The 27,718-nt window shown below is 37.1% G+C and overlaps 1 protein-coding gene across 5 annotated transcripts in view; it reads left to right on the top strand.

Annotated features, from left to right (window-relative positions):
* The window catches only part of JAK2 (Janus kinase 2), a 91,436-nt gene that overhangs the window by 23,243 nt on the left and 40,475 nt on the right, over nt 1-27,718 (top strand). For 3 of the 5 annotated variants that reach the window (XM_082074752.1, XM_082074754.1, XM_082074756.1), the window contains exons 2-3: nt 15,432-15,573; nt 20,002-20,252. In XM_082074752.1, coding sequence (XP_081930878.1) covers nt 20,033-20,252 — 220 coding nt within the window. In that variant the 5' untranslated portion in view covers nt 15,432-15,573; nt 20,002-20,032. Of the gene's footprint in view, nt 1-9,380; nt 9,913-15,021; nt 15,039-15,431; nt 15,574-20,001; nt 20,253-27,718 lie in introns of those variants that run through there. The other 2 variants (XM_082074753.1, XM_082074755.1) reach the window with 2 other exon arrangements.

Here is a 27,718-nt window from a genome sequence, read left to right as displayed (position 1 = left end):
CAATGGCTGTAGTGCCAAATACATGGAACAAGATAGCTTTTTGATTATGTTTCTGTCCAAAAAAAATATGGCCCATGTTTGTTATCTTTGTTTTTAAGTTCACATACTTGAAAATTACATGGCCAGAAGAACTATCTAATTTTTGTCATACTGTCTATGCTAGGAGAGAATATCAGTCTGTTAGATGTTTTGTCAAAAGCTATTGTGTTGTCTTGTATGTTGGCAGTGGCTACTAGGCTTCAAGCAATCACTGTGAGCAACATCCAAAGAAGTATAAAGTAGTAATAATTAATTAGGAACTTACTTGGCATCACTCTGCTAGTTTCTTTTCTTGTACAGTAGGCAGTAGTCAGTAAGAAATTCACTTGATGGAACGGTTATCTCATTGGTAGTCTAGGGAAACTGTGAATAATCACAAAATCATTTGCGATGAACTCTGTTCTTCTGCTGTGACACCTACTGATTGTAAAAGTGTTTACTGATCCTAAAAACTACATACTATTAATTAAAAAAAAATCCACACTAGTCTTGCAATTTAGGCAAGTGCTTTAAGTAAAAAGCAGTTATAATCTTTAATTTGAATTATTTCTGTAGGCTGAAAAAAATAACTACTTGAAAGGCAGACACCTATCTCTAAATTTTCCATAAATCCATCATATATATCTATTGTGATAATGATACATAAAGCAGCAGAGGGAAGGTGATTTACAACAAGTGCATTTAATTAACTTTGACAGCTGCTTCAGTGAATAGAGAAAACATACATACTGTTTTATCTGAGCAGATGTTTGCATAGTCTGCCAAGAAAAATTTGAACAGACATGAAATCCGCATGTGAACTGGTGGACTGTGCAGAACCATTTATTCAGTTCTGTTTTGTGTGCACTTGGTAGACAGCCAGATGCTTATAATTTCTAGTTTGGCTTATTGTATGTTCCAGGTGATAGGAAAATAACATAACTACTTCCCTGTCTCTCCATTCTGCTTGAGAGTGGCGTATCACAAAGGTACCTGGCTGGAACCACAGGAGTTAGAGCTGCTTTGTTCTTCTGGAGGAGCATGTTGCTACAAGTAGTAACTCTTCTGGTTTCTTTCAGTAAGAATAGTTTGCTCTGCAACAGGTAATGTTAATCAGTTGCTGAAACTCTAAACATTCTTTATTCTGTCGTTGGAAATATGTGTAGCTTGCCATCTTATGCCATGTTGGCGCAAGTATATTGAGGAATAACAGTCACTTTTACTGGTATTTTTACACACTGCACAATGAGAAGGGTCAAAAGGTGATTTGGGCATCTGTATTATCTTGGTCTTGCTCAAGTGTTCTACTGAAAGACTCCTTAAAAGACTCTTTAAGCCTCTTTTTTTTTAACTCCCACCTCTGATCGTATTTTTTTCTTTTTTTCTTTTTTTTTTCCCCCCAAAGATCTTTTCTCCTACTGCTTTTTATTTTCTCTCTGTTTAAAATATGATTTTATAGGTTTCATTTATTCTACCTTCATAATAAAAAGGGTCTGCAAATGTCAGCAACAGGAGGTGGCACTTGTAATTTTAATGCTCAAAGGCATTAGCTGCCTTTGAGGTGTCTTCCATTTACTCCTCACCTTTAAAAGGGGAAAAAATTACTGAAATTCTTGTCTTAAAGATCCTAATCACCACCCCCTGAGGCTGGGCAATGTGACTGAATCCTCCTTCATCAACTTTTCCCAGCACTCTAAGGGAATAAATAAATGTTGTTTGGAGAGTGATGGAAGAACTGAAGAAATATTTGGTACGCATTGAAATAATAATTTCTCCTTCTCTCCAAAAAGAAGAAGGGGGGGAAAATCCACCCAACCACCTGTGGTATATTTTTTAACAGCAGCTATTTCTGCTATGATTTGGATACCATGGGAATGGAAAATTAGTTAATTTACCCTGTGGTATGGGATATGATTCTTACAGTATACTCTGCAGTATCTGATTTGGTAGCCTGAGGATGCTGGGCAACTCACAGAACCTAAGGGAACTGGGAAAGGAAGAGTCCTAAGAGGGGAGTCACAAAAATTAGTTTACTTGGATGAGTTTGGAACCTATCTGCCAGAGGTAGGAGGAGAATTAAAGAGTCCTATATGCTCTTTCTTACAAGGCAAGAAAGTGAAAGTGCAGGAGATTTTCTGTCCCCCGTATGACTCAGTGTGCTGTCTCGGTCTTCCTACTTGAACTGAGGCTTCTGTGATTTTACTCTGCTCCTTTTCTCTCATGGAGTGTCTCATCCTTCTGGTGTCTGTCACTGCCTCCCAGCAAATAATAGCTTTAAGAAGGTATTTTCTTCTCAGTAGTAGTGTCAATTTCTTCCCAAGTTTTCATTTGCATTCAATTACATTTCCAAAGGTTGAAACAGAATGCTTTGGCAGAAGTTGATTGTGGCAGGATGCCTTCGTTTCCTTCCTCTTTTTGGATTTTTCTAGGAATCAATGGAGTCCAGACTTTTGGTCATGTTCAGTAGTTATGATGTATCATCCTTGTATCTACTGAGATCAAGCAGGTTCCAACCTACTAGTTGTTGTTTTGTTTTCATTTGCCTATGCACAATCACATTTTACTGTGTGTGTATTAAGGTCATGCTTGCCTAGCAATCTGCTAACTTTTAATTACTTTTTAAAAAGGTCGAGTAGATGCTAAGTGACTGAGGTTATGTCAGTTAAAATTCCAGCTTGATTCTGTACCCAGTTGTGGGTGGAAGGTAAGAGGATAATTCCTCTCTATTAGAGAAGCTTAGTGGGGAGGGATAGGGAAAGGGGAAAAGCAGCTGTCTTTTGAGACTTTGGGGCTCAGACTTGGCCTACTAATCTGTGCTTTGACCTAATAATGCATTCCAAACTTGGACTATTTAAGCAACATTCAGGTTTTAGAGTAAGTGATTCTCAAATCTTTGTAGAAGATCTTGCATTTTGCTTTAACTGTCTGTTCATTATACCTGTCATTCTGTCCTCTTCTCTCTTTTGATTCTATTTTTTTGCCCAAGATTTGCTTGTTTTTCCTTTTGCCCACTCCTTTTCTTCTTTCTGGCAGAGACTCTATACAACCCATAAAATGGGTTGAAGTCTTTAAGTGTGACTCAGCTATTCTGCATACATTGCTTAACAGGACATAGTCTGAGAAAAGGATAGTTTGGCTTTAGGGAGTTTCCATGTCAGATGGAAATGAATCCTTCCATTATGCTGTCTTGCTGCCAACAAAAGAATGTGGCTGGTAAAAGGAATAGCATGGGAAGACTCTGTTGTGCTGTACCACTTCTTACATTATTTTGGTTTTAAGGAATGTCTAACATCCTTTATGGATTGTGGCAGTCGTCAAATCACCTTAACTTTCTTTCTGAAAAAGAAATTGCTTTATCACTTGCAATTCTGTCTGTCTGAAGTGACTGGCAGGATCTGCTCCGGCTTATACTATCCTTGCATATGGTCATGGTGACGTACACAGCTTGTGCCAGTATGATGAGGTAAAGTGTTGAATAGTGGTATTGTCTATGAACAGTTTTCGGGAGGATGGGAGAAGGAGCATCTCCAAAGTGAGATAAGCTTAACTTCTTTCAGATCACTTGTTTTATTTACTGCTTGGAATAATGCAGAGGCATTAAGTTGACATAGTAATACCACTTGGACTGGATCAGTACCACAGAGTCATGAAGAATCCTGTTTCTGCTGAAGGCATGACTGAGATCTTGATTTCCTGTGAGGTACTACTGAGCAATACACACACAGGCTTCAACAGAGATGTTCACAGTAGTGTCACGGTTGTTACCTAATTCTTTTTTTACTGAATTCTGAAGAATAATCGAAAATGGAAATCTTGAATAGTTTGCATAATCATTGTGTCATGTTACTTTGAGATGTGTTAAATATATTCCATCTATGTCTTTCCCTCAATTTTTTTTTTTTTTCCCCTTGGTATGGTTTGTTTTCTATTCTTACACATGCCCTTTCTGTTGAACTCTGTGTGTTCAGGAGTTTCTTTTTCTTTCTTTTGCCTGAGGTTTCCTCTATATACAAAAAGTGAAAAATTAAACTGAGGCACTGCATATGGGGAGAGTTACGGTAAGGATCTAATTTAAAAATGGATTTCTTTTTGCAGTGTTTAAGCAGTTTGAAGATTTCAATGGCACATCCTTTATGGTGTTACTTAATTTACCTTCCTTGAAAGGAATTCTGAGGTAGTTCTTCCTTCACAGGGAAATTTGTTGTATTAATTATTTTTTGAAACAAAGAATTGTGTTTATATCTGATCCACCAGTTTCTCACAGTGTGAACTTCGGCAAATAGTTTAGACCCTTGTACTTCTATTACATCTGGAAAATAAGAAAGGTGACAGCGTTTTATGTAAAACATCCTAGTACTGAAGCGCAATCCAAACTGACAATATGAAGTTTACTGTGCATAGTTACGAACTTGTGCAAATAGGTAAAGATTACTTCCACTATTCCACTTCCACTATTACTTCCACTATTCCAGGCAGCACTGAAGCTAAGTGTGCCACTGACAGAAGCATACTGTCTTCTACAGCAATGCCGGATTGTGGGGTTTTGTTTTTAAATTAATTTGGTACCAAAGAATGCTATTGGTGATCTAAAAAATTAAGGCCATTGTCTGGCTTCTCCTGTTATATGGGTAGAGTTTTCTTACATTTACTGTTGTCTGTGTGCCAGTCAGAGAGATATAATTGCACTGTGACCGTATTTGCTTTAACAAAATGAAACTCAATTCAGTTATTTGATGAATTAGCGGACAAATATAATGATGTTTAGTTTGAATCTAGGTGTGGGTGGACTGTTTCTTGCATGTAGTAGCAGTCAAAGTCCTTACTATGTACAATTAAGGAAAAAAATCTATTTAAAATATTGTTTACTGGTAGGTGAGCAGATGTCACAAGTGCTTAAGGGCAGGAGGGAGCACGGGAATATTCATTTATTCTGGGATGCCTGGTCAGAAGTGGTCCATTCAGACATTTTTAATTCTTGCTTAAGATTTTTAATTGAATTTAGTTTGCTAATTGGAATATACATTTAACAAATGAAATAACTAATGGTATTTATAGTAATTTGCAGCTTGGTAAGGTATAGCTTCAGGAGCTCAAAGCATGCATAAGGAGAAGAGAGATCACGGTCGGTTTTAAACTTCTCGTTGATTTCAGTGGGTCTCAGCAATTTGTCTTATACCTGAAAATGTATGCGCAAGAACCTCTTAAAGTGACTAGTTAGCTGGAGACATGTCTTATTTGGTGTATTTCACAATCTACCAAAAAACTCATCTGGAGCACACTGTATTTCACTTGTATTGTAGACGTAGGTCCCGATGTCCTAATTACCTAATTAAGAGTAATTGTATTCAAGGAAATAAATGTGCCAAAGAGTCTCCAGTATCTTTAACAGGGGAATAGCCAGGTTTTTAATTGTATGACAGACATAGCTTGTTTTTGTCATCTCTTTGTGTACCCACGTGTTAAATAGTGTGGAATCCTTAAATCTTTTTCTGTTTTGCTTTGGGGACTGGTTCTTGAGATCCATGCAAGTCTGCTCATTTTCAGCAGCTTGTTCCAACCCTGGCAGAGAGGTCTGAAATTCTTAGTTGGCAGAGCTGATGTTGAAGCTGCAACTAAGCATGTATAATATGCTGAAATGATCTGAAGTAGCTTGTAAGTTTGAGACTGATGTCGGAAAATCCTGTTCTGCTATTTAGAATATCCTAAATTTTGAAGAGTTCACCTTATGTAGATTTGAATTTTCCATCCAAAAGTGGGTGGGGAGAATACCACCTTTAGGCAAGATTGAAACAATAAGATTTTTGACTTGGAGTGAGCTCTAGCAGAAAGAACTGATCTGTCTTGGTTCACATTACTGGCTCGCTACATCCCCAGAACTTTCTTCAGAGCAGTGGGAACTCCTCTGAGATTGAAATCCAGATGAAAGCCCTAGACGTCAGGAGTCAGGGGCAAAGATTCTGTTGGAATTTGACTTCTCTACTGACAGACTTGAGAGTTTTCAGTTGTTGCTGGTTTTGTTTTCTTCTCCTAGGCTTCTCTCATCAGATGGGCTTTTAAGAATAGTTGAATAATTGTTCGGTGGGAATTTTGCACTGTTAACTTTTTTACAAATGACTTATCAGTTTAAAAATATGGTCATGGTCTAAATGTTTCATCTTTATTTTATGATGCTTTCTTGTAAAGGAACTGATAATAGCACAATCTATAGCAGCACATTTTGAAATCCAGAAAAGAACACTCTATCTTCTTATCTGATCTTCTGTATGTCATAGACCAGTTACATTTTGGCTTTCCTCTTCCACAAAGTTCAGTAACACCAGTTTATTGAAAGCCTGTTTTGCAACAGTGCCTGTAGTTTTTATGTTTTAAAATAAAGAAATAGAGAATCTATTGCTTTCTTGACTGTTTGTTCCAGTAGTTTACCATTCTTGTTTCTGAGAGAGAAAAAAAAAAGAAGTGTTTCAAATAGGTATTTATTATTCAGCCTATTTAAATAATTATTTGCTTTTCTGTTTTTTGTTGTTGTTGTGGTGGTGGTATTTTTGCATTGTTTTGTTTTCTTGAATCTATGTCAGGCAGTGTGCTGGAGCTTTCTGATCTGTGGGGGCACAATTCTCACAGTCTTGCTTTGTGCAATTTCCTTACATTTTTTTCAGGATATAATGTAAAGAATCCTGAAAAAAAAGTTTTGTATCATTCTCATTGTGTATTTCCCCAATTTCTAAAATATGAATATAGGGAGCCCTTTGTAAGTGTATCTTAATTGGAAATATTTTCTTTTTCTTTAAAAGTGAAGCATACAACTGAATTGCATAATCATACTCAAAACAGAGTTCTGTAAGTACTGGACACATATGATGATCATTTGACTTTTTTTTTGGCGGGGGGGGAAGGGGGGAAGCACCAGTCTATCAGTCTCCCCTGTTCCCTCCCCCCCCCTTTTTTAAATGCATAAGAGAACACAGAATATTAGACGTGTTACAATGTGGAGATATTATTGACTTCCCTGTCATTTTCATTAGAATTTTGAAGAATCTCCACTAACTGCATATTTTTTGACAACTTTTGACTTTTTGACAAACTTTTGTTTACTTTCAGAGCCGTGGGGTTTTTGGCTTAATTTTTTTTCTGACAATCTGTGTTTATAGAGATAACGTGATCTTGGCAAAGCATGTAGTGCTGTATCTTTGCAAAAGCTGGCTGGTATTTCAGATAGGGAACAAGTGGAGAGGTCTCAGGCCATTGATGATTAAAGAAGCATTAAGCACACTATCAAGCAAGTACATTTTCCTGAATTATAAAGATAAAATGTCAACACTGCTATCATAAATTATTCAACAATATGAAGCATTAGAATAGTGTTTTTAAAAAAGAATATATTCCTTTTTTTAAAAAAAAAACAACCTTCAACCCTTCTATCAAAGAATAACAGAAACTGTGATATTTATGTATATGATAATTGAAGTCTAAATCGTTATTTGATAGGCCTGTGAATGCATTTATATAGTTGTGTTTTTTAGATTATTAGTATTTAATTAAACATTCATTTATAGAAATCACTTGACTTCAAACATTTCTTTGGCACTGTCTCACGAGATTGTTGCTTGGATGTATCAGAGGGACTTCTTTGTGTTTTGTTGTATTGCATTATGTGACCAGTCACTGGTTCTGTAGGGATTTATAAATGTGATTTAGTCCGTGCACAATGCCTATTTGCAGCTCTGTTAAATCTGTATAGGATCTAAATTGGGGGCCAAGGAAGGAGGTGTTTTGGTTTTGTGAGTTTTTTGGGGGGCTTGTTTTTTATTTAAGGAAGGTTTTTTATTACCTCCTTTAGAGCTGCAGGCTCTAATCTTGCCTGGGTTTTCAGCTGCCTCTGCAATACCAAAGAAAACTTAAATTAAAAAACCAAGATGTGTTATATAAATGGCATTGTATGGAATGATATTTTCTACAAAGGTAATTCTAAGCACTTATAAATAATATTAGTGTTCCAGGTTTCTGTAACTGATGTGTTGTTGTAAAGAGTTAGCTTTGTTTTCTTCTACGACACTTCAAGCACTTTTCAAAGGTGGGGGACGGGGGGAACACCACCAAAATCCCCTAGAAACCCCCTGCACCTTAAGGAGGGAATTTGTACATGAAATTTGCATCAGGTCAGTCATACACACAATTTGTAAACTGAAGCTGGAAAAGCAGGGTAAGATGAAAAGAGTGTTTTTGGAGAGTCCGAAGAAGAGACTGGCATCTGTTGCTCTTGGCGGTTCAGTAGAGATCGCTGATTCACTCTGACTTAAACGTTATCCTGTTTACATGTTGACAGTTATTTCTGCAGAATGCTAATTTGTTAAAGCACGTTTTCAGGTTCTCTTCAGATGGTGTAAAAGCTGGGATAGAAATAGAGGATAACTTCATGTTTTCACATTTTTGATGACTGTGTCTCAGATTTACTAGTCTTTCCCTCCCCCACATTTTTCACTGAAAAATGTTACAGGAAACAAGGTCATGCATGTTTTATCAAGCAGCACATTATGCAGCGTTCCTGTCCCAGACCACTTCAGCCTTTGCTTTTGGCAGGTCATGGGTACTGGGAGAAACAGAAATAAAAGAACCCACAAAATGAGAGCAGCAGGGACAACATCTTAATGTTATGAAAAACTGTTTTTTTTTCCTTAGCTGTATAAAAGGTGGCTGGGGTTGTGATTATATTCTCCTTGGTACTTTACCTTGTATGGAAAAGTGTAAAATTGTACTTTTAGTCTGCAAAGGTAGAGGTTTAGAAGTTTGTCGGGAGAAAAGTAGTCTCATTCATGATATTCTGGTTCTTGCAACTGAAGGTGCTTTCTCACCTAGAACGATATAGAGAAGAGGCACGTTGATACCATTTTGTGCAATTATTTCTCACTATACAGAAGGTGATTGCAAATTTTCTTCATCTGTCTTTTGAGGTTTCAGTAACATTTTTTTCTTAAGTTATTCTCATACTTAAGTTATTCTGATCAGGATTTTCCTATACTTGACTCTCTTTTCCCCACTTCTTTTATGCTGTGTTGGAAGAGAATAAACCCCAAGGAAAAGCAAATGTCTTAACCACGGAGGGGAAAGGAAGTTTTAAAACATTGGGTTTACTTTTTGTCTCAACTTTACCTCTTCCTCCTTCTGTGTACCTCCTGCTTGCCTACAGAAGACTAGCGCTGTCACTGCCCTTCCCCCCCGCCACGTATCTTCTGCTCCTGGTTCACAGGAAGAAAATTCTCACTCTTCAGCCCTGGTGAGTTTCTGCACAGTGTAAACACAGATGACAGTTGCTGTAGAGGCAGTAGTTCCACTGACCTCCGAGGAGAGAAGTTGCCAGGCTGAGGAAGTGAGATAAGAGGGCAAGAAAAGGGAGATGACACAACTCAGAAGGAAAGTCCAAAAGGGTTTACTTTTTTAAAATCCAGGTCCTGGGGAAAGCTTCCTGAACCAGCCTCAGGCTGGTCAACTTATCCTAACAGCCAGTGGCAACTGGAAAGAGTTACGACTGGTTTTCCTCACAGAAATATTTGTTGTCAGAAACCCCTTATCTTCTGTGGAGGACAAGAACCTTGCAACCTTGCATTTTCTACCAGGGTGTAACTCCGCTTGAAGAAATAGTTGTGTTTTTATTTGCCTAGAAGATACTCCTTTTTTTTTTTTTTTTTTTTTTAATAGACTCCAGAGCACTCCTGTAGTCAGAGAGGAAAAAGAACTTTGTCGAACATCTGATGCCATTCAGAAGTACTGAACTATGGCAAGTGGTGCGTCTTAGCTGTTGTCTCTCTTCCACAGTTAAGCTGTTGAGAGCCAACATTTACCTGAGAAATCCCTGCCTGCCAGAGGAGGATGGACAGGTCTTCAGAGGCTGAGCCAAGAGTAACCGTTTTGAAACCTTTTCCAGTGTGATACGGCTGGTGTTGTCTGTTGTGCTGCTGTTCAGCACTCTCAGGCTGCAGCGTGAAATGCGTGTGACTTCTGAAAGCTTCGTTCAGCCTGCTTGGTTCTTGAGAGCATCTGCTAAACTGGCATCTGTTTTGTAACTGCTGATGCTATTCTTTGGCGATGTAATACTGTAACAACAAATGTTGGTTTGTGTTTTGACACACACTTATTACACTGTTCACTTATTACACTGGGAATTGCGTTTGGGAAAGGATAGCTTGCTTTCTTCAAAAGTGTCTTCCAGCATCACCTCCCCACTATCTCAATCTTGCAGTGTTTAAGAAAGCCGACCCACTTAACAGGCTGCTTTGTTGCTGTTGTATTTTTTGCTTTTGTTTGCACTCTCAATATTTATTTTAAGCACTGACTGTAGCTATAACTGTCATATGTATTCTCTAGAGGTCATTGGAGTGTTTTCCCCTAGACAGTGTTTTCAACAAAAATGTCTTTTAATAGAAAAATACTTCTTTCTGTTTCAGTAGTGAGATGGAACATTTTTTCCACTTTGAAATGTGATTTTTTTTTTTTTTTTAAACCTTTTACAAAATTATCTCCTAATTTCTTGGTAATTCACTAGTAGTTGTTTTCACATAGAAGCCAGTGCTATGGTTGTTCAATGTCAGACAGTGGTTCTCCATTTTTTGTAACCAAAAGCCAGCAGGCAGAATGAGAGCAGTAGCAAGCAATCCTCAGGATCACTTTACTTTGAGTTAGTTTGCTTCATGCACACAAGAACATTAGCATTTCCTTTTTTTATATCTTTGTGAAAAAAATCAAAGAATCAATTAACCCTTATTTAATGGTCTCCGCTATTAAACAGAGCTCTGTTTTCAGTACAGTTCATGAAGCAAAGTCTAGTTTGATGTGGCACACTTGTGAAAATATCACTTGGTCCCAGTTTTCGTGTTGTCATCTTTTATTGCATCACTTCAGAAGAATTCGAGAGATGTGTAAGGGAATCACGGGAAATTTGGGACATTTTTCACATACTTAATGCAAAAGGTCTTTCTGACCTATTGTGGTTACTTATCCTCTGTCCTCTGTGCATATAAAGTTGTGCAGATAAGGATAGGTCTGGATGGACTAAGGATCCTTAGATACCACCGTCTCGGGAGATAATATTTGCCAAAGTGATTGGGCAACCATTTGAATTGCTTGGGAATTATCTGATGAAATAGTCTTTTGCTGAAATTTATCAGCATGGTGAAATGGAAGTGTTTTGCAGATACAAACCAACTTTCGCCAGTGCTTTGATGGAACCTAAGCAGAGCTGTTGCTTGTGGGCAGGTCTCTTGTTTTGATTGCTTTTCCGGTAACTCACTTATTTGGCAGGTTACTGTGATGCTAAGGCTTCTAGGATTTATTATTGTTTATTCTGCTTTTCCAGCAGCACCCTCAGGTAGCTTTTTTCCAGGAATAAGCAAGAGCAAAAGCTTCACTCTTCTGAGAAGAACTTAGAAATCCCAATTTTTTTTTATGCCTAATCAGAACGGAAATATTTAAATCCTTATACTAACAGCTTCTATCCACTTCGTCCCTGTGTGTCATGCAAATGGATCAGGCCAGGATCGTTACTCTTTCCTTGTGCAAAAGTTCAGGGACTCTTGCTGAATTGCTGATACAGACAGTGGTTTGCCAAGCAAAAACTGTAAGCAAATGTTATCTTTGCTTCTCCACTTTTTTTAGCATATGTTTTGTCATTGATATGTTAGTCTGTCATCTTCCTTCTATGTCTGCTTGTTACCATGTGCATTCAAATTTTGATCTATTAAAAATCCTTGTGTGATATTAATGTACAGCTGACGAAACAGGAAAAATCCTTTGAAATCACTTAGCTTTTTGCAGTTGTTTCTTGCACGAGCAGTTTTTTCTTGTGCCAGTGGCTTTACCTTGTGGCAGGGCAACTTTTAGATCCCTCAGTATTGAGGGCATATTATAAAAAGACCATGAAAACTGAAGACATACTCTACAAAACATCTTTAAATATGTTTTAAGACAATATTTTATATTTTTGTGAAAACTATTTTTAAAGTTAGAACAAATATTACCTGGGAAAAGATGGCAGAGTTTTCTTAATGTGGAAGATTTAAAGCAGAACATTTAAAGCACAGATTAACTTTATGTCTAAGCTTGGCATCTGTCGTCTAAGCAACGGAAGAAGTTCTTAAATTTTCCAGGTTGCTTAGTGGTTTTAAAGGTATTATTGAGTACTTTGATAAAGTTAGTCAGAACATTGTTTTGTCTTGAATATGCAGTGGAAAGATGTGAATGTGTTGCTGTGATTTTTTTTTTTTTTCTTTTTCCTGAAATACTAGGTCATGAACAAAGACTTCAGAATCTCTTGCTTGTCCTTTAGAGAACAGTGGCATTTCTGCACATGCTGATGTTTTAAAAATACAATACTTTATTGCATGTTGAAGTAGCATATGCATTTGGTTCATTGAAGTTAATATAGTTTTGTGTCTAAAAAACCCACCAAAATGAACCTGCATACACAAAGCCAAGCAGACCAGACGTACAAGGAATAGTGCATGATGTATGCAGAATATGAATACTATTATCTGTTTAATATTTTAAAGTTTTCATAGCATAACAGGCCATGCTGCGTGCATATTATGGGAAAGTTCAGTTGTGCTCCATTTGTCTGTATATTCAAACTGTGAATACTATAATTAAATATTAAGTCTACAGATTAAGTGTAAGCCCAACTAAACAAAACAATTAGAGTTAGGAAACTTAATGACTTTTTTTCTTAGTCTAATCTTGGGTTTAGAGGTAAAAAATTAAATTGGGTGGTCTTGTAACATGACACATGATACTCTTTAGAACTTACTGATATGCTCCCATAAGTAATGTTAAGATCTGTTAGTACTTTTTGTGAGACTTTTCTAGTCTCTTACATACAATCTTAACCACCTATCTACCATTACTTGGGAAGATATTCATGATTTATGTTTGCAATGTTCATTCAAGTGCCTTGAAAGAAGCAGATTTATATAAGCAGATGGAAAGTGCACATTTTTGTCATCTTCAGTTTACCAAATATGTCCTGGTCTACTGGCAATAAACATGCTGAGTTGTTGGGAAGCCACTTGTGTTTCCAAGACCTTACTTGTGAATAGAAAATGCAGGTTTGATCTTTCTCCTCTCTTGCCAGCAAATAGAGGATTCAAGGTACTCAGTGACAAAAGCAAAATGAAAACTAGTATTATAGGAATTCTGAAGGCTTGCTGAGAAGTGACTGTTTCAGGTTGTAGAACCTCCTCTGCATAACAAAATCTGTATTGTGTTCTTCACAGATAATGGAAACTTGGAGGTGATGGACTAATTTATTTTGACTGAGTTTCGTTAGACTCTAAATTCATTTTGAAATTGAGTATTTAACTCCTTGCAGCTGCCAGAAATCTAAGCTGGTGTAGACTTGAACAGATTGAAGGGAAAGAGCATGTGTGGGAGCAAAGCCGCTGGCAAGATGGTACACTGTCAGATTGGTATAGCCAAGAATGTAGGTAACATTCTTTGCAACTCTGCTGCTAAAAAAGTTGTGTCAGATGAGACTTAGCCTGAAAGTATGTGCACTGAATAGTTTTATGAGGTCTTGATGCAGACCCTATAAAGAGTTAATTCTCTGTGTGCAGAAAGAAAAGTGGTTGACTCGCTCTTGGGGAAAAAAAAGAAGAGTGAGTGAGGAAGAAATACCTTACTATAACCACCATGAGCCTGTTTGTGAGCTTTGAGTTTTTCATCTCTGAATTTCCTTGCTTTTTGTCAAGAGCCATGAGCTGCTCCTTCATAAGCAAGCAGTATTTTTCTTCTTTGTCATGTGTATGATAGATTTGATGTTAGGCTGCTTTATCCAGTTTTTGCCTTTGGAATGTAAGCTGCAGCATCACTGAGCTTATTCAAAATGTTGCAACCCTTATTTTATAGGGCTCTGCTAGGGAGAGAGAAGTGGTTTGAGTTCTTAGGTTCACCTGGTTTGTCCCATAAGTTCATTAGCTATATGAGACAGCTGCTAATGATGTTAGACAATCGATCTGGAGTTTATGGAAAAACTACACAACTAACTACAGTCCCGTAAATTTTAACGCAGTTTTGCTCAAATTCAAGAGCCTGACAGGGAATGATGAATGCAAGGCAGTTGCGAGCATTGAACAATACTTTTAAAATAGAAAATAATTTAGAATACCCAGCAATGTGCGTTGGTGTGAAACCTGCGTGAGCAGGTGTTGGCTCTGTTCTTTGTTAGAAGCCGGTGCTCTCAGATCAGATCCGTGGCATGTGTGCTCGGTAGGTCAGTGGCAGACTGCCGTGACCCAAAAGGGCTCCTGCTGCCCAGGTCTGGAAAACTTGCATTGACTGTGCTGGACTTTGGGTCGGATGTTAATTAGCTGGCTAGACAGCACTTGGAAGAGAATCCTTGCAGCTGCATACAAAATACACAGCTGTCCAAACAAGGCAAAACTGCTTATCTCTGGAGCCAGTATTGCAAGGGGAGAAATGCTAATCATTGCCGTCACAGTCTGACTGCTGTGGGGAGAGAAGCTGAATTTACTGCTCGTTGAAATGGATTACTTTTTCTTGGGGTCTTGGTGGAAGATTGAGTAGACACACAGCACATGGTGCTGAGGGAATAGTGTTGATTTCTTCCTCCTCTGTCCAGGGAGATTTCTGCCTGAAGAATCACCGAATATAAAGTGTGCAGAGTTCTCCCGTTCTGAACTCTTCTGTCTTTGAACTTCCATTGTATTTTGTTTCCCTCTAAGTTTTAAAATTCGTTTTTGTTTCTCTGTCAGGCCCTTTCCTATGTTGGGAGGATTACAACAGGGAATTTATCATTTTTTCGCTGGTGCAGGAAGCTGCTGTTGTGCTTGTGTTTTCAAATGGTGCTTCTCGCAACCACAGAACTGTTGTGCAAAGGGAGCGAGGGTGGGTGTGCCCTTGTCCTTCCTGCTACAAGACGCTTGGTGTTGACTTCCACATGAGTTTGAAATGAGTGGCTGTTGTCAGTTTTCAAATAGAATTATTTTTTCTGGCTAACGGGAGTGTTCTTACATGAAGTGAGCATACCATGTCTCTTTTTGTAATTACTTTTCCTTTTTCATTTCTTCGTGTAATGCTGTCAACTGTTTTCTTAAACTTATGCTGTATTCACAGAAAATAAAAACATAGTGAGTGCAAAAAAAATATTGGTAGTTATATTTCAAGTCAAGTGTCTGGTTCATATACCAACTGCATGCTAGAACTGAGGAGGAGTCTCTGATAGTACAAAAAATGTGGGTTTTTTTCTTTTAACTTTGTATTTTAAAAACCCCTAAATTTAAAAAGTTCTTGGCAAAGAAGACAGGAATTTGGGCAAATGAGATAGGAGTGGATCACTCTATCTGAACATAAACACAGATGTGAATTCTTAAATAATGATGCATTATTTTAACATTGTGTTTTTATTGCAGATACATTATGTTCCACCACTGCTTGTGTGCCTGTTTTGTCTGACCTGTGGATACCAGCAGCAAGTGGGTGACTTGTGATGTGCTTGTTTGAAGGGCTTCATCACTCTCATGTTTCCTACAGAGATTTCTCATGTGATAAAAGGTAATTAACAGTCAGCGTTTTATCTGTAGTGAGAGAATGCTCTGATTCTTGAACCTCCAAAGAAGTATGTTTGAAATGGTGTGATTTAAGACCCTAGCCCTGGAGGTTTACCTAGGAAACCCCCGCTCCCTTCTGCCCCCGTTTCCCCCCGGCCTGCAAACCACAAGCCAACCAACAACAATGACAAAAAACAAAACAAAACAACAAACAAAAACCCAAACCAAACAAACAAAAAACCCACAATAAACTCACAACACTAAACTGAGGGTGGAGGAGGATTATTTTCAAGAAGAGAGAGTTTAAATTTTGCAAAACTGGTAGAGCCCATAACTCAAGAAAAAATTGTTGTTCTGAATGGAGCTGTGAATGCTGCATATTATTAAATCACGAGAATTTTGTGCGCCCTCCACATTTTAATGAAATTTCTTGCATAAGTGACGGTTTTCAATCTCGTTGCTTAATTTCTTCCTAACTGATGTAAAAAGAACAATATGAATTAGTGCAGCCTAGTGTCTCTGATAAAATTAATTCTCTGTTACGTGCACTGCGGGTGCAGACAGCAACAGAGAATTGCATGTAAACATGTTGCGTTTTAGATGCTGGTAATTATGGTTAGAACAATATGGGGAATGATTAATCTCCCCCTTCAAAAGCTTTGACTTGAAATATCATCCAGATTAGGGAAATTAAAATAATCCTCTTGAATCAAATCCTCTGTTCGTCAGTACCAGAGTCATATCTTCTATAGTTAGTAGCTTTGATCTGCAAATCAAGAAGTTTATATTCTGTCCAGATTTTGTTACGCATTCTTGTTAAATGTATAAATGGAGAGACCATTTTTCACTTAATTGTGTCAGACACCCACTGTCAGATGTGTGTGGACCTGGTACGTAGGTCCTTCATGGCAAGCAAATACCTCTGTGGTACTGTGAGTAACTCACCTACAAAAGTCCCATTCTGGCTAAACTACATGCTTTTATATAGCTATGGGAATTCCTTACATGAACATTTACATTCTTTACACAAACACAGAAATTCTTTGGAATTACATTATGTTAACAAATCTGTATACCTCAGAAAAAGATACTCACATGTGTTCTGCAAACAGGTAGATGAATGCCTCACAGTACATTTAGTCTCAAATTGCTCAGCTGTTATTACAGTCAGAAGAATAGGTCATATTTTAAATATTCTAGATGAACAGCAATTAAATTTTGTTGCCATGTTTAATATTTCTGTTGTGCTGATGCAATGATCTCTTGATGGAGCAAAGAAGGGAAAACCAAGTGTGTTCAGTTGGAGACTTTTCTGTTAAGAAATACAGGTTAAAGCAATTTTGTTAATGATGAGCTCTTTCACACCACTGCTGAATGGTGACCATGTGTTTCAGTAACTGCACCTGTGAGGCTGTGTCCATAGAACTGGTTTACTTCAATGTATAGGACAGTCCCTTCCAATCCCTAACATTCTGTGAGATGTGATTTCTATTTTTCAGTGAAGAAACTAAAGATTTCTTGCTTTGACCTGTCTGTTTTGTTAGCACTTAAACATAAAAGACAAACTTGAAACCTGAAAATTATTTAGGTTGAAGTGGTGACATAATTATACAAATAATATCTTTGGAGATTTTTCACATTGTCCCGTGGAACCTTTGAAATTATTGCAACAAAAATAGCAGAGTATTCGGTTACAGTGTTTACTTTGCATTTTTTTACTGCATTTTGTTGATATTTCACATTCTTAGCTATAGTTAAGCAAAGTTCTCTTCGTGGTTTATGGATTTTTTATATAGAAGCAAGAAGAGAATGATGAGGGTTTTTTTTTAATGGCGAATGTGTTTGTAAATAAACTTTATGAAGGAGGGGTAGGCACAAGTATGCCTGTTTAGTTCACTTTTGAAATTGGCTAGTTTTTCATTTAGTTGTATAAACAATATTTCCATTCATTGTTGGATAGACATAATACCAAGAGACCAAAATGAAAGGATCTGTCAGTTCAGGTGAAGGTTTATATTCAACAGAGGGTTAGTCTTAGAGTATTTTAGAAAAAACACTGTAGTTATGGAAGAAGGCTTCCACTGGTGATTAAAGCTATGAATGTTTTGTATAAGCAAGTGATAGAACAGAAACATTAGAACTTACTTATTGTTGACAAGGGTAGTGAGAAGTCTTTAAAAGATGTTTCTAGTGATGTGGTGGCTATTTTCTTCTAAGACACATGAATTCCTTGATGAGTTAAGAGAAATGCTTTTTTTTTCCTTAGTTGAACGCTTGTTACCTGTGTGCTGCCTTTGCAGCTGAAAGCACAAATATTCTCATTTAAAGGTGGTTGGGACTATGAACGAAGCATAGGGAATCCACATGCCCCACTAGATCAGGACCCAGCAAGTGTAGTGAGTGAACTTGCACCTTCAAATTCAGGTTTATATGTCTGTAATACACTGGCTCTTTGCATTGCTTAGTTTGGGAAATAAAATGATGCTCCTTTCTCTTGGTGGTGGTGTCTTTACTTTTTTTTTCTCCCTAGAATCACCATCATGGTATCATCAATTTATCATCCTGTACTCTTAACTGAATATTTTTGTCTGTCACATAGCACATTAAGTTAACATTTTTCTCCTTTAAGATGTTTAGCCTTTTTTTCTGCTAACTAAATGTTGCAATCCGTTTTTGTAGCACAAGTCAGCTTTAGCCCACATAAATGTATAGTCATACACTTATCTTTTCCTCAGTAATTGTAATTAGTAGAAGATTTTTAAAAAATCATGTTCCAAACAGCTCTTTTATGATAAAGCAACAGAGTTCAATATAAACAAAATCTTTTGAAAATGGCACTTTAAGAATGTAATATGCCTATGCAGAACAATAAATATATTTTTAAGTTAAATAGTAGCATTTTCATATTCAATATCTTTATTAACTATTCAGTATCTTCAACATACAGTGGGATCGCATGCACCCTCAGCAAGTTTGCAGATGACACCGAGCTGAGTGGTGCAGCTGATGGGCTTGAGGGACAGGATGCCATCCAGAGGGCACCTTGACAGGCTTGAGAAAAGGGCCCATGAGAACCTCATGAGGTTCAACGAGGCCAAGTGCAAGGTCCTGCACATGGGTTGGAGCAATCTGCAGTATCAGTACCGGCTGGTGGATGAAGGGATTGAGAACAGGCCGGCTAAGAAGGAGTTGGGGACACTGGTGGATGAAAAATGTGTGCTTGCAGCTCAGCAAGCCAGTTCTATCCCATAAAAAGAAGCACGGCCAGCAGGTCAAGGGATGTGTTCACCTCCTCTACTCTGCTCTTCTGACATCCTACTCAGAGTCCTCTGTCTGGCTCTGGGCTCCCCAGCACAAGGAAGATCTGGACCAGTTAGAACAAGTCCAGAGGAGGGCCACAAAAATAATCAAGAGTGCTGGAAGAAGAAAGGCTTAGAGCTGGGGTTGTTCAGCTTGGAGAAAAGAAAGCCCTAGGGAGACTTTATTGAGCTCCAGACCATTCTATGATTCTAAAAAAAAAAATCAAACCTTTATAACTGGTGTCTTGTTTAGACCTATTCTGCATTTTCAAAATATGAAATGCTGAATTCCAGGTGGTAGTTACTTGGAGTAAGTTTTAGTAAAAGCAGACCTTATAGACTGTGGTTGAAGCTTTTATCATAAGCATGAATTATACTGATTAAAATTATAGCGGAGTCACAGAAAAGCAAAGACATTCTTTGATTGGCTTGTGCAGTATGTTGTCAATCTCCTTCTTTTTATTTACATTATTAAATATACCTGTGGCTATGTATTGAATCATTAGTCTCTTTAAAAAAAAATCAGATAGTATTTTTAGCTCAAGCTCTTTATGAATAGACTTAAGTAGTCTGGAAGAAGGTGGTCTTGGAAGTCCTCCCATTCATAGCTACAAAACAAGTCTGCTTATGTGGAGTCTCAATTCAGCATGTTTTAAGTGTCTACTTAAGACTAAAACTCAGCTGAAAGGTGCTATTCTGATCCTTCTCTTCATCAGTGCTGGTTTGTGACCTAGCTAGCTGTTTCATCTTCTAAGTTCTCAGTGAAATCTTTGCATTTAAACAGCAAATATAATGAGTTGCACAGATGTAAAGGGATTATTTTGGCTTTCAGGTTTACCTAGCGAGTTTGAACTGGACAGGTGAGCACACACTGTGTAAAATCCAGTAAGCGGTGATAAATCCTCTAGTTTTTCTCCCAATTAATGTCTTTGGTTTTCCCATCATAGTGTCTGTTATATTTCAGAGTAAGGCCATGTAGTAAATCTAAGAGAAACACAACTTTTAGTAAACTTTCTAAGCCATTCTCTTGTCCTCAATTTTTCCTGTGGCAGAATGATACTATCATCACATAAGAGTATTACAAGCAAAAGCAAATATAGTTAGTCAAGAAGTACTTCTTAAATTTCTTTTAGGCAAGTGTTCTGAACAGAACCAAAACGAAGAATGGCCTGTCTTACAATGACAAATATGGAAGGTCCAGCAACTTCTACTGTCAACCAAAATGGTGACATCCGTGGGAATACCAGTGCACCCAAGCAGACAGAACCATTGCTTCAGGTGTACCTTTATTATTCTCCTGGGAAGACAGGAGGAGATTACCTTCAGTTTCCAGCTGGAGAATATGTTGCAGAAGAAATCTGTGCTATTGCCTGTAAAGCCTGCGGTAAGTATGTACATAGTGCTTTTCCTAAAGAAGGAGTGAAATTCAGCCTAATGCAAGAAATAATCAAGAGCTTATAAAAATGGTGACATTTTAACTGAAATGCTAATCTCTCTGTACTTTCGGAAGTAATCAGTTTCAGAAGTAATTAGCACCGGGCTGCAAAACACTTCCTCTTGAAATGGTTGTGAAACTGAGATTACCATCAGGTGGCTGCCATCTTCTTTCAAATAATTTGAGGGTATACTAACCTTTATCTGGAAATCTTCTTTCATTGAGCTGAGATGTAGTTTGGATAGTTACACCACAGCAGAAGCTGGAAATAGCTTGAGTTACTTTATGATGCAACCCTGCAAAACATCTGTCCTGGAAGTTACGTGTATAGCATATACTATAAATGCTTCATCACTTTGCAGATGGAAACTGTTCTGTCAGATATAACTTGCCTGCTTGTGTGTGTGTGTGGTTAATGCTTTTCATAATAGTTTAGGAAATAAAGTAAGTAAATTACAGGGTGGTATATTTAAAATAAATAAATAAAACATGTTTATGTTTAAGAATGCCTTTGAATTGTTACATTTACCCAGAGTTTAACAAGAACAGGTGCTGAGGCCCATAGTAAAGTAATTCAAGAGTGCGTTTTGTGCATGTGTCTTTCTTTCATTGCAAAAGTAGGTTGAATTTGTGAGTAAAAATTAATTCCAATAAGCTCAGATATTAAAGTGACTGTCTTTTTATTCCTCATGCATGTGTGCACACATACGTATGTTCACAGAGTATCTCCATAAGCTGCTGACTCTGACGCTATGTTTTATTATGTCCAAACATCTTATAATTTTGTGATTTTTGTCTTTTGATTGCTATTCTGTTTCTAAATATGATTTTAATGACTTCTGGGAGGATCTGTCAGTTTTATTCTGTGCTGTTGAATGTCTTGTACTGACTGAATTGCATGCTGTGAGTTGGCAGTTTGCTTATATATGCTAGCTTCACAATGATTCTTCTGGATTTAAGCCCTGTTGTTCCTTGAAGTTCTTTAGGTGTGGCAGAGCCTGACTAAGAGTCTGAGTTCGTAGAGTTGCTCTTCCTGTAGTGTGAGAACTTTAGTCAAATAAGCACGTGTAATGAGTTCAGCCGAAGCACCGCCTGGGATTAATTCTGAGAGACCGTGAGGAAGTGGTATTTTAAAGTTTGCGAAGTTTCAGCTGTGTGAGATTCCACTGCTCTAATGATGCAGTAGGTCTGAGTTTGACAGATGAACCTGGGAGTGTTCTTGAAGTTAAGGTATCTTTTGGATGGTGACTCAAATCAAGTTCTTCCAGGTATCTTCCACTGTGTCCTCAAGGTTCTATAGTATTTTTCTTCCAGTTGAAGAAAAAATGTTGTCTCCCCACTTTAGAAAATATGCCCGTACTAATTTCTGTAATAACAGTGGATTTCTTCACATTGGTGCCCATTTGTGGGGGGCTTCAGTCTTGTCTCTTGTTACATTTGTCAATTTAGTTCAGGCCCTCAGGTGCAGCATATAAAGGTGTATAAGGCTAGTGGGGGGGAGGTTCTTCACTTTCGGAATGTTGAAGTGGTATTGAATTTTTATATTAGACAATAGTTATATATTTTTAATGGAAATAAATAGTTGTAGTCACTGAGGTTATTGCCGAGGGAATGAGGTAGAGAACAGTTTTACTAGCTAGTGGTGGGAAAAATGCTTTAACTTAGATATGGATGTACCAACGTGCCAGAATATAAAACTGATGAGGGCTTGTATCCATCAAATTCAGAAGGTTTAAAATAACATGGTCTTTGAAAGAATATACATACAGTGATACACATCAACCATGCAATCAGGTACCTTGCTTCCTTTGCTTTCTAGCTGACCTTTTTTTTTTTTTTTTTGTGATGGGGGAATAACATGTCATTTACACACAAATTTTTCAGTTATTCTTCTGATGCATCGGTTAGTTAAAGCTCACCTTTCAGAAAAATCTCCCAGCCTCGTCTGAATTCATGGGAATAGTAGCTACCTTGGTGGTTTAGTTAGCTGTTTTTATTGTTACTGCTGGTCTGTCCATTTTTTCCTTCCCTTTTCTCTGGTTTGAATTTTCTTTGCTTCAGTTTTCAGATGTTTGTTGAAGTTGTTTTTCTTCTCCTTTCCTCATCATCAGCCCTAGGGAGATATTTATGTGCCATAATCAAATTATCTTTACCTTTTCTTTTTGGTAAAACTTAACCTGATTGATTTATTTATTTAGCTTGAATGTCATAATTATTTTAATTTTTTTTACGTCTTCTGCAGTTTCACAGGAAAATGTGCAGCCCAGGCCATGTATGATATTCTTGTCATGCACATTACCAACATAAAAAGTTCAGTTCCTGCTAACCCACAAATCTGATTAGTATCCCATTACATCATCTGAAAGACTTCATACTCTATTCCTTGTTTTGTCAGATCTTACAAATATTCTCATTTCTTTCTAAATTGGTAGAAAAGGCAGAAATTGCTTCAGTTTTTTGTTCTTTTTTTTTTAATTAACAGTTATTAGTTCTTAAATAATGAGGTGCCACTTATTTTCTCTTTTTCCTAGGAGGTTTTATGGTTGCATGACGGAACACACAGGTCTGCAAAGCCTGTGCAGTTAAACAATGTCTGTGTTGGCAAGACTCATCTTTTGGGAGTTAGCTATGAATCAGAATGCTTCATAAAGAGAGTGGTTCAGGTAGTAGACATATCCAAAGTGTAGCAAACTTGGTTATTGTTAATGAACTTCCTCCATGCTCTGAGCAATTGTGAGATCTCGTGATAGCAAAGCTCGTTACATCAAAGTACCACTGTTAGTTACTGGCGGCAAGCAGGACTGAATCCAGGCAAACATCAGGAGTCACAGTCTTGGTGTGTACCTTTTACACTGTTCAAACAATTGAAGGTTTTCCAGTCTGTGCTGACTTTAGTTCTGTTGTATATGCCATGTACTGGCTGCACAAAATTTAGTCTGGCTAAATATTATGTAGTTGCATGCCAGCTTGAGGCATGCATGCAGAAGCTAAGCCTTTTCTTATTTTATTTAAAAACAAATTTATGGTTTTGGAAAAACATAATAAATGTGATTTTTTTTCTTTTTTTTTTCCTTAATGTGGAAAACTGCCTGAGCAGGAAACTGTCACATTTTCTAAACAGAAATGCAAAAATAAATTAAGAGTAATGAAATTAATGGTTCGGCTATTGTATGTTAACTAGTAATTTTTTTGCGCAGCAATTATAATACAATTGTCACACCAAAATCAAGGGAAATCTTTGCTCTCAGCCTAAGATAAAAAGTGGAACAAGCTGATGGTGCAAATAAATCTGACAGTCAAATTGTTCTAGACGTTATAGAATCATTGTGTTAGTTGTATCTTCTAAATTCAGTATTACAGACTTGTTTTCCCAAATCATGATCTTCAACCCTTTCATTTTCTCCCCCTCTCAAATAATCTTGAATGAAATTTCTCTTTGAAGCTGTTTTTAATGTGTTTACATTCATTTTATACAAATACCAAGCAATCACAGACATTTGAACACAAGTATCAGTAACGGTTCATGAAAGCCACCGGGGTTGATATGAGATAGTGATGACGTAAGCTTGATGTGATACTTAACAGAATAAATAAGTGTGGTCATTTACAGAATAACTATAAACTTTGTTTATCATTTTAATTTTTCTAGAAGTGTAAATTATGAAAAACTTTAGAAGTCTGTTTAAAAATTAGCAGGTGTAACTGAAAATAACATTAACTGAGTTTGGATGTGGTGTACGTAACCCAGATGCAGACTATTGGAAACAATTGAAGTCTTTGAATTTGAATCTTGGATGTATTTATTTGTATACAGAAAGAAGGATATTTTGTATACTATATTATAGCTACGCTATACAAATAATTTTGCACTAAGATGCTGCTCAGTCTCTTGTAAATGGATATAAGAGTTTTTAACATCAGATAAAGTAAATGAAAAACAAACCAAAAAAGCAAACCAAAACAAACGAACAAAAACCAACCAAACAAAAACCACACCACAACCACAAAACTGTGGACTGTAACTTACCCAAATAATACATTATACACAAGACCAGTATTACATGGAAAAATAGCTTTCTTTTGATTTTTAGACTAACACTGTTGATTTATTCCATTGGCTGAATTATATGGGTAAAAAGAATACATGCATCACTTGTATAATCCAGATTGTTGCTGAATTGAAGTTCACAACTTGAAGATATTTTTATATTATACTAGGCAAGTGAGTTTGTAAATCACAGTTAATATAGTTACTATTATAAACAAAGCGTTGCTTTAGTGTTAGCCACATAAATTTGTGCCATGTTCTTGAAAATCTTAAATTAGTATTAAAGTGTGCAGAGCTAGCTACTTTAAATGTAACTATAACCTTTAAATAGGACACTGAAAAGTGTCTGGGCAAAGTCAACCAAAGAATATAGTTTTGGTTTGTGTCTTGCATGTCTGCTATGTCTTTTCCCCCAGGTGTATGTGAATCCTAAATTTCTCTAGGACATACTTGACTTATTAATCTACTTTCTGATGTGCTTTTGTTCTGATTTCCTTCCTCCCCTTCTTTTAGGATCATTAAACCCTGAAATCTTAACTTTTTAATGGAATCAGAATCCTGAGTGGGAACCAGTTTGATAATCCTGTCTGTGTTGCTGAGTTACTGGCAGCTAGCAGTTGACAAAAGACCTTGAATTTGTTAATGTCTATGTGTCTGTGTTTGTCTGTTTTTAATATTGAGATTCAGAAACTCCACGCAGGAATGTTTTCATTCTCACCCAATCTGCAAATAGATTGGAAGTTCCATGGTACTTTCAAAACATTTAATGTGACTAAGTACTCACAGTGTCTGCACTCAATTAAACATTTTCAGGGGCGTCCCTGTATTGCCTGATGTGATGGTTGTCATCATCTATAGTACCTCTTCGCTTGCGTGATTCAGAAGAGTTTCCTTGTTAGTGGCTAGAGAATTTTAAGCAGATTTGTCCTTAATACGCTGAATTCTCAAATTTCACATGACTCCGAGTGATAATTGATTATAACTGCCCATTGTGGGTTTTGGATTTTGTTGTTGTTGTTTTTGTTTGTTTGTTGTTGTTGTTGTTCTGGTTTGTTGTTGTCGTTGTTGAGGGGGGTGTGGGTTTTGTTTTGTTTTGAATTAAGTGATAGCCTTCCTTGAAAATCTGCACACAACATCCCTCCTCCCTCCCAAGGTGGGGGATGGATTAGGCAGAACTCTGGGCAATTCTGTTTTGCCGGGAAAGGAAACATGTCTTTTAATTAGCTATTCAGAAAACATTTTGTTGGCAGGATAGCAATATTGAATGTGGTCAGAGTTTGATAAGCCTCCAGTTTGTATGAAAGATGAGGATAAGATGCTATTTTATGTAAGAAAAGCCAAGCAATTTTCTGCCTGGTATGTGCAAGACTTATTAAGTTTTAGGTAGTTTACTTGACAGTTGTGTGTGAGAACTGTCTAATGTTTGTATTGGACTTTGAAAGTTAGAGATTTTGAAAATGTTTCAGTAATTAATTCCATGTAACTAATTGCTTTCATCTGTATATGTCCAGCGATTTACTAATATGCTTGAATTGACAGTTTCATGAGACCCTTGTTTCTACTGTAGACTGTGCGTGGCTTCCACATTTCATCGTGGTATCATGGCTTTTTGTGATTTAGAGTTTTGGGGTTTTATTTTTTCTTTACAGAGGGTCAATACTAATGAAAACATACTGTATGTGTGAAAGGGTACCTAATGCCAACAAAAGAGGAAATACAGAAAAACTGTATTTCCTTAGCTGCTTCAGGGTGAATGAAGTAGCGTGACTTGTCTCTGTGTGGAGTTTTAAAATCATAATGAGGAAAGGAAAAAAACTACTACCAAATCATTATTTTTTATACTGAAGGTAGAAGTTTGAGAAGTAAACTTCTGCTGTGTTACAGCCTTTCATGATGTTACTTGACAGTCTGTATAGTATGATAAGGATCCTTTCATTAGCCTCACAAAGTACTTGCCAAGAGATAGTCAAGTTTTGTCTTGCAATAGTCCAGAGAATTTATTTAACAGCCCTTTGTCTGAGTCATTTTCTCCTCTCCTAATTAATCATTGATTTGATAGCATGATTAGTGCTGTACAGAAGTCTAGTACCTGTTGTGAACAACTTTTTTGATTTTACTTGTTTTAAAAATACATTTCTCAGGAGTTTTCACTATTGTTGACATGTCTAGGCTTCATCAAAAGTCTTTGATTCCCCAACTGCACATGCCTCCACCTCCCACCCCCAGCCTTTTGGTTTTCATTGTTTTTGGAGAAAACACACACATATTGCAGTTATCATTCACTTGAAAAGTCCCTGCAATTAATAGTCCTAGTAAGAATTACATGAGCAGAGATGTTTCTGGCCTCTCTGCTTTCGTCAGATATTTGTGGACAATTTTCAAGACTGTAGTATGGAGATTTGCTCTATTTGTATAATCACTTTTTCAAGTGTAGCAATATTCTGGCACAAATGCATAAGTCTTATGGGGGAGGAAAAAAAAATAAAAAAGTGTAACTCCTTTTATTGAAAAACATGATCTATATGTCATTGAGCACTGGCAGTGAAGGGTACAAGTTACCATTCAGAATTGTAAATGCTAAAGTATGAGGGATGGATGAGTGCACAGTTTACTTTTCCTGCACAGGAAGACAGCAAAGAGGATTATTTTTGGTGTTTGGCTGGTTGGTTGGTTTTTGTTAATGCCAGCATTTCTGATTTGTAGAGGGAATTCCAAAGTCACATTCCTTGCTGAGCTAACGTTTCTTTTCAGAATGGCAATGATATCATCTGGACTGAAATGTCTGTGGGTTTTTTTGTTTTGTTGGTTTGTTTTGGTTTTTGTTTTGAGAGATGACGGTGTCTGTAATATATTTGGTACATTATAGCTTAGCATTTTAATCTAAGAATATGACTTGGAAGTTTTTTCTTGTTCAGCGTGTTTTGCACAAGGTTGTTAATAGTTACCGGAAATGTATTAGTGAGACTGGGTAAATATTCAGTATTGCCTTGAATGTTGTTGAGCATCTGGCTAGGATCCTGAAATGGGTTGGTGATTCACATGCATTACACTGTAATCGATCTGAAATTATTTGGGGCGCTACACAGCTTTAAGATTGATACATCAGTTGTAACTGCTTCATAGACAACTAGGCTGTAATGTAGCCTAGATATGATCCCTATTTACACATCAAATGAGAACCATACTTTGTTGCATGGGATAGATTTTTTTTTTTTTGAACTCCATAAAATGGAGTTAATTTGATATTTCTCAAATCTCTGATGGCTCAAGTATATCTTACTGCACCACAGATTTGCAGTATCTAGGTTTACAGCCAATCCTTCAGTTACTAATCTCTTTAGGGTTATTCCTTTGGGGATTTTGTTTA

Source organism: Streptopelia decaocto (assembly GCF_964273445.1).
Source record: "Streptopelia decaocto genome assembly, chromosome: Z".
In the NCBI taxonomy this organism is placed as follows: Eukaryota; Metazoa; Chordata; class Aves; order Columbiformes; family Columbidae; genus Streptopelia; species Streptopelia decaocto.
This window is presented reverse-complemented; position numbering and strand designations above follow the sequence as displayed.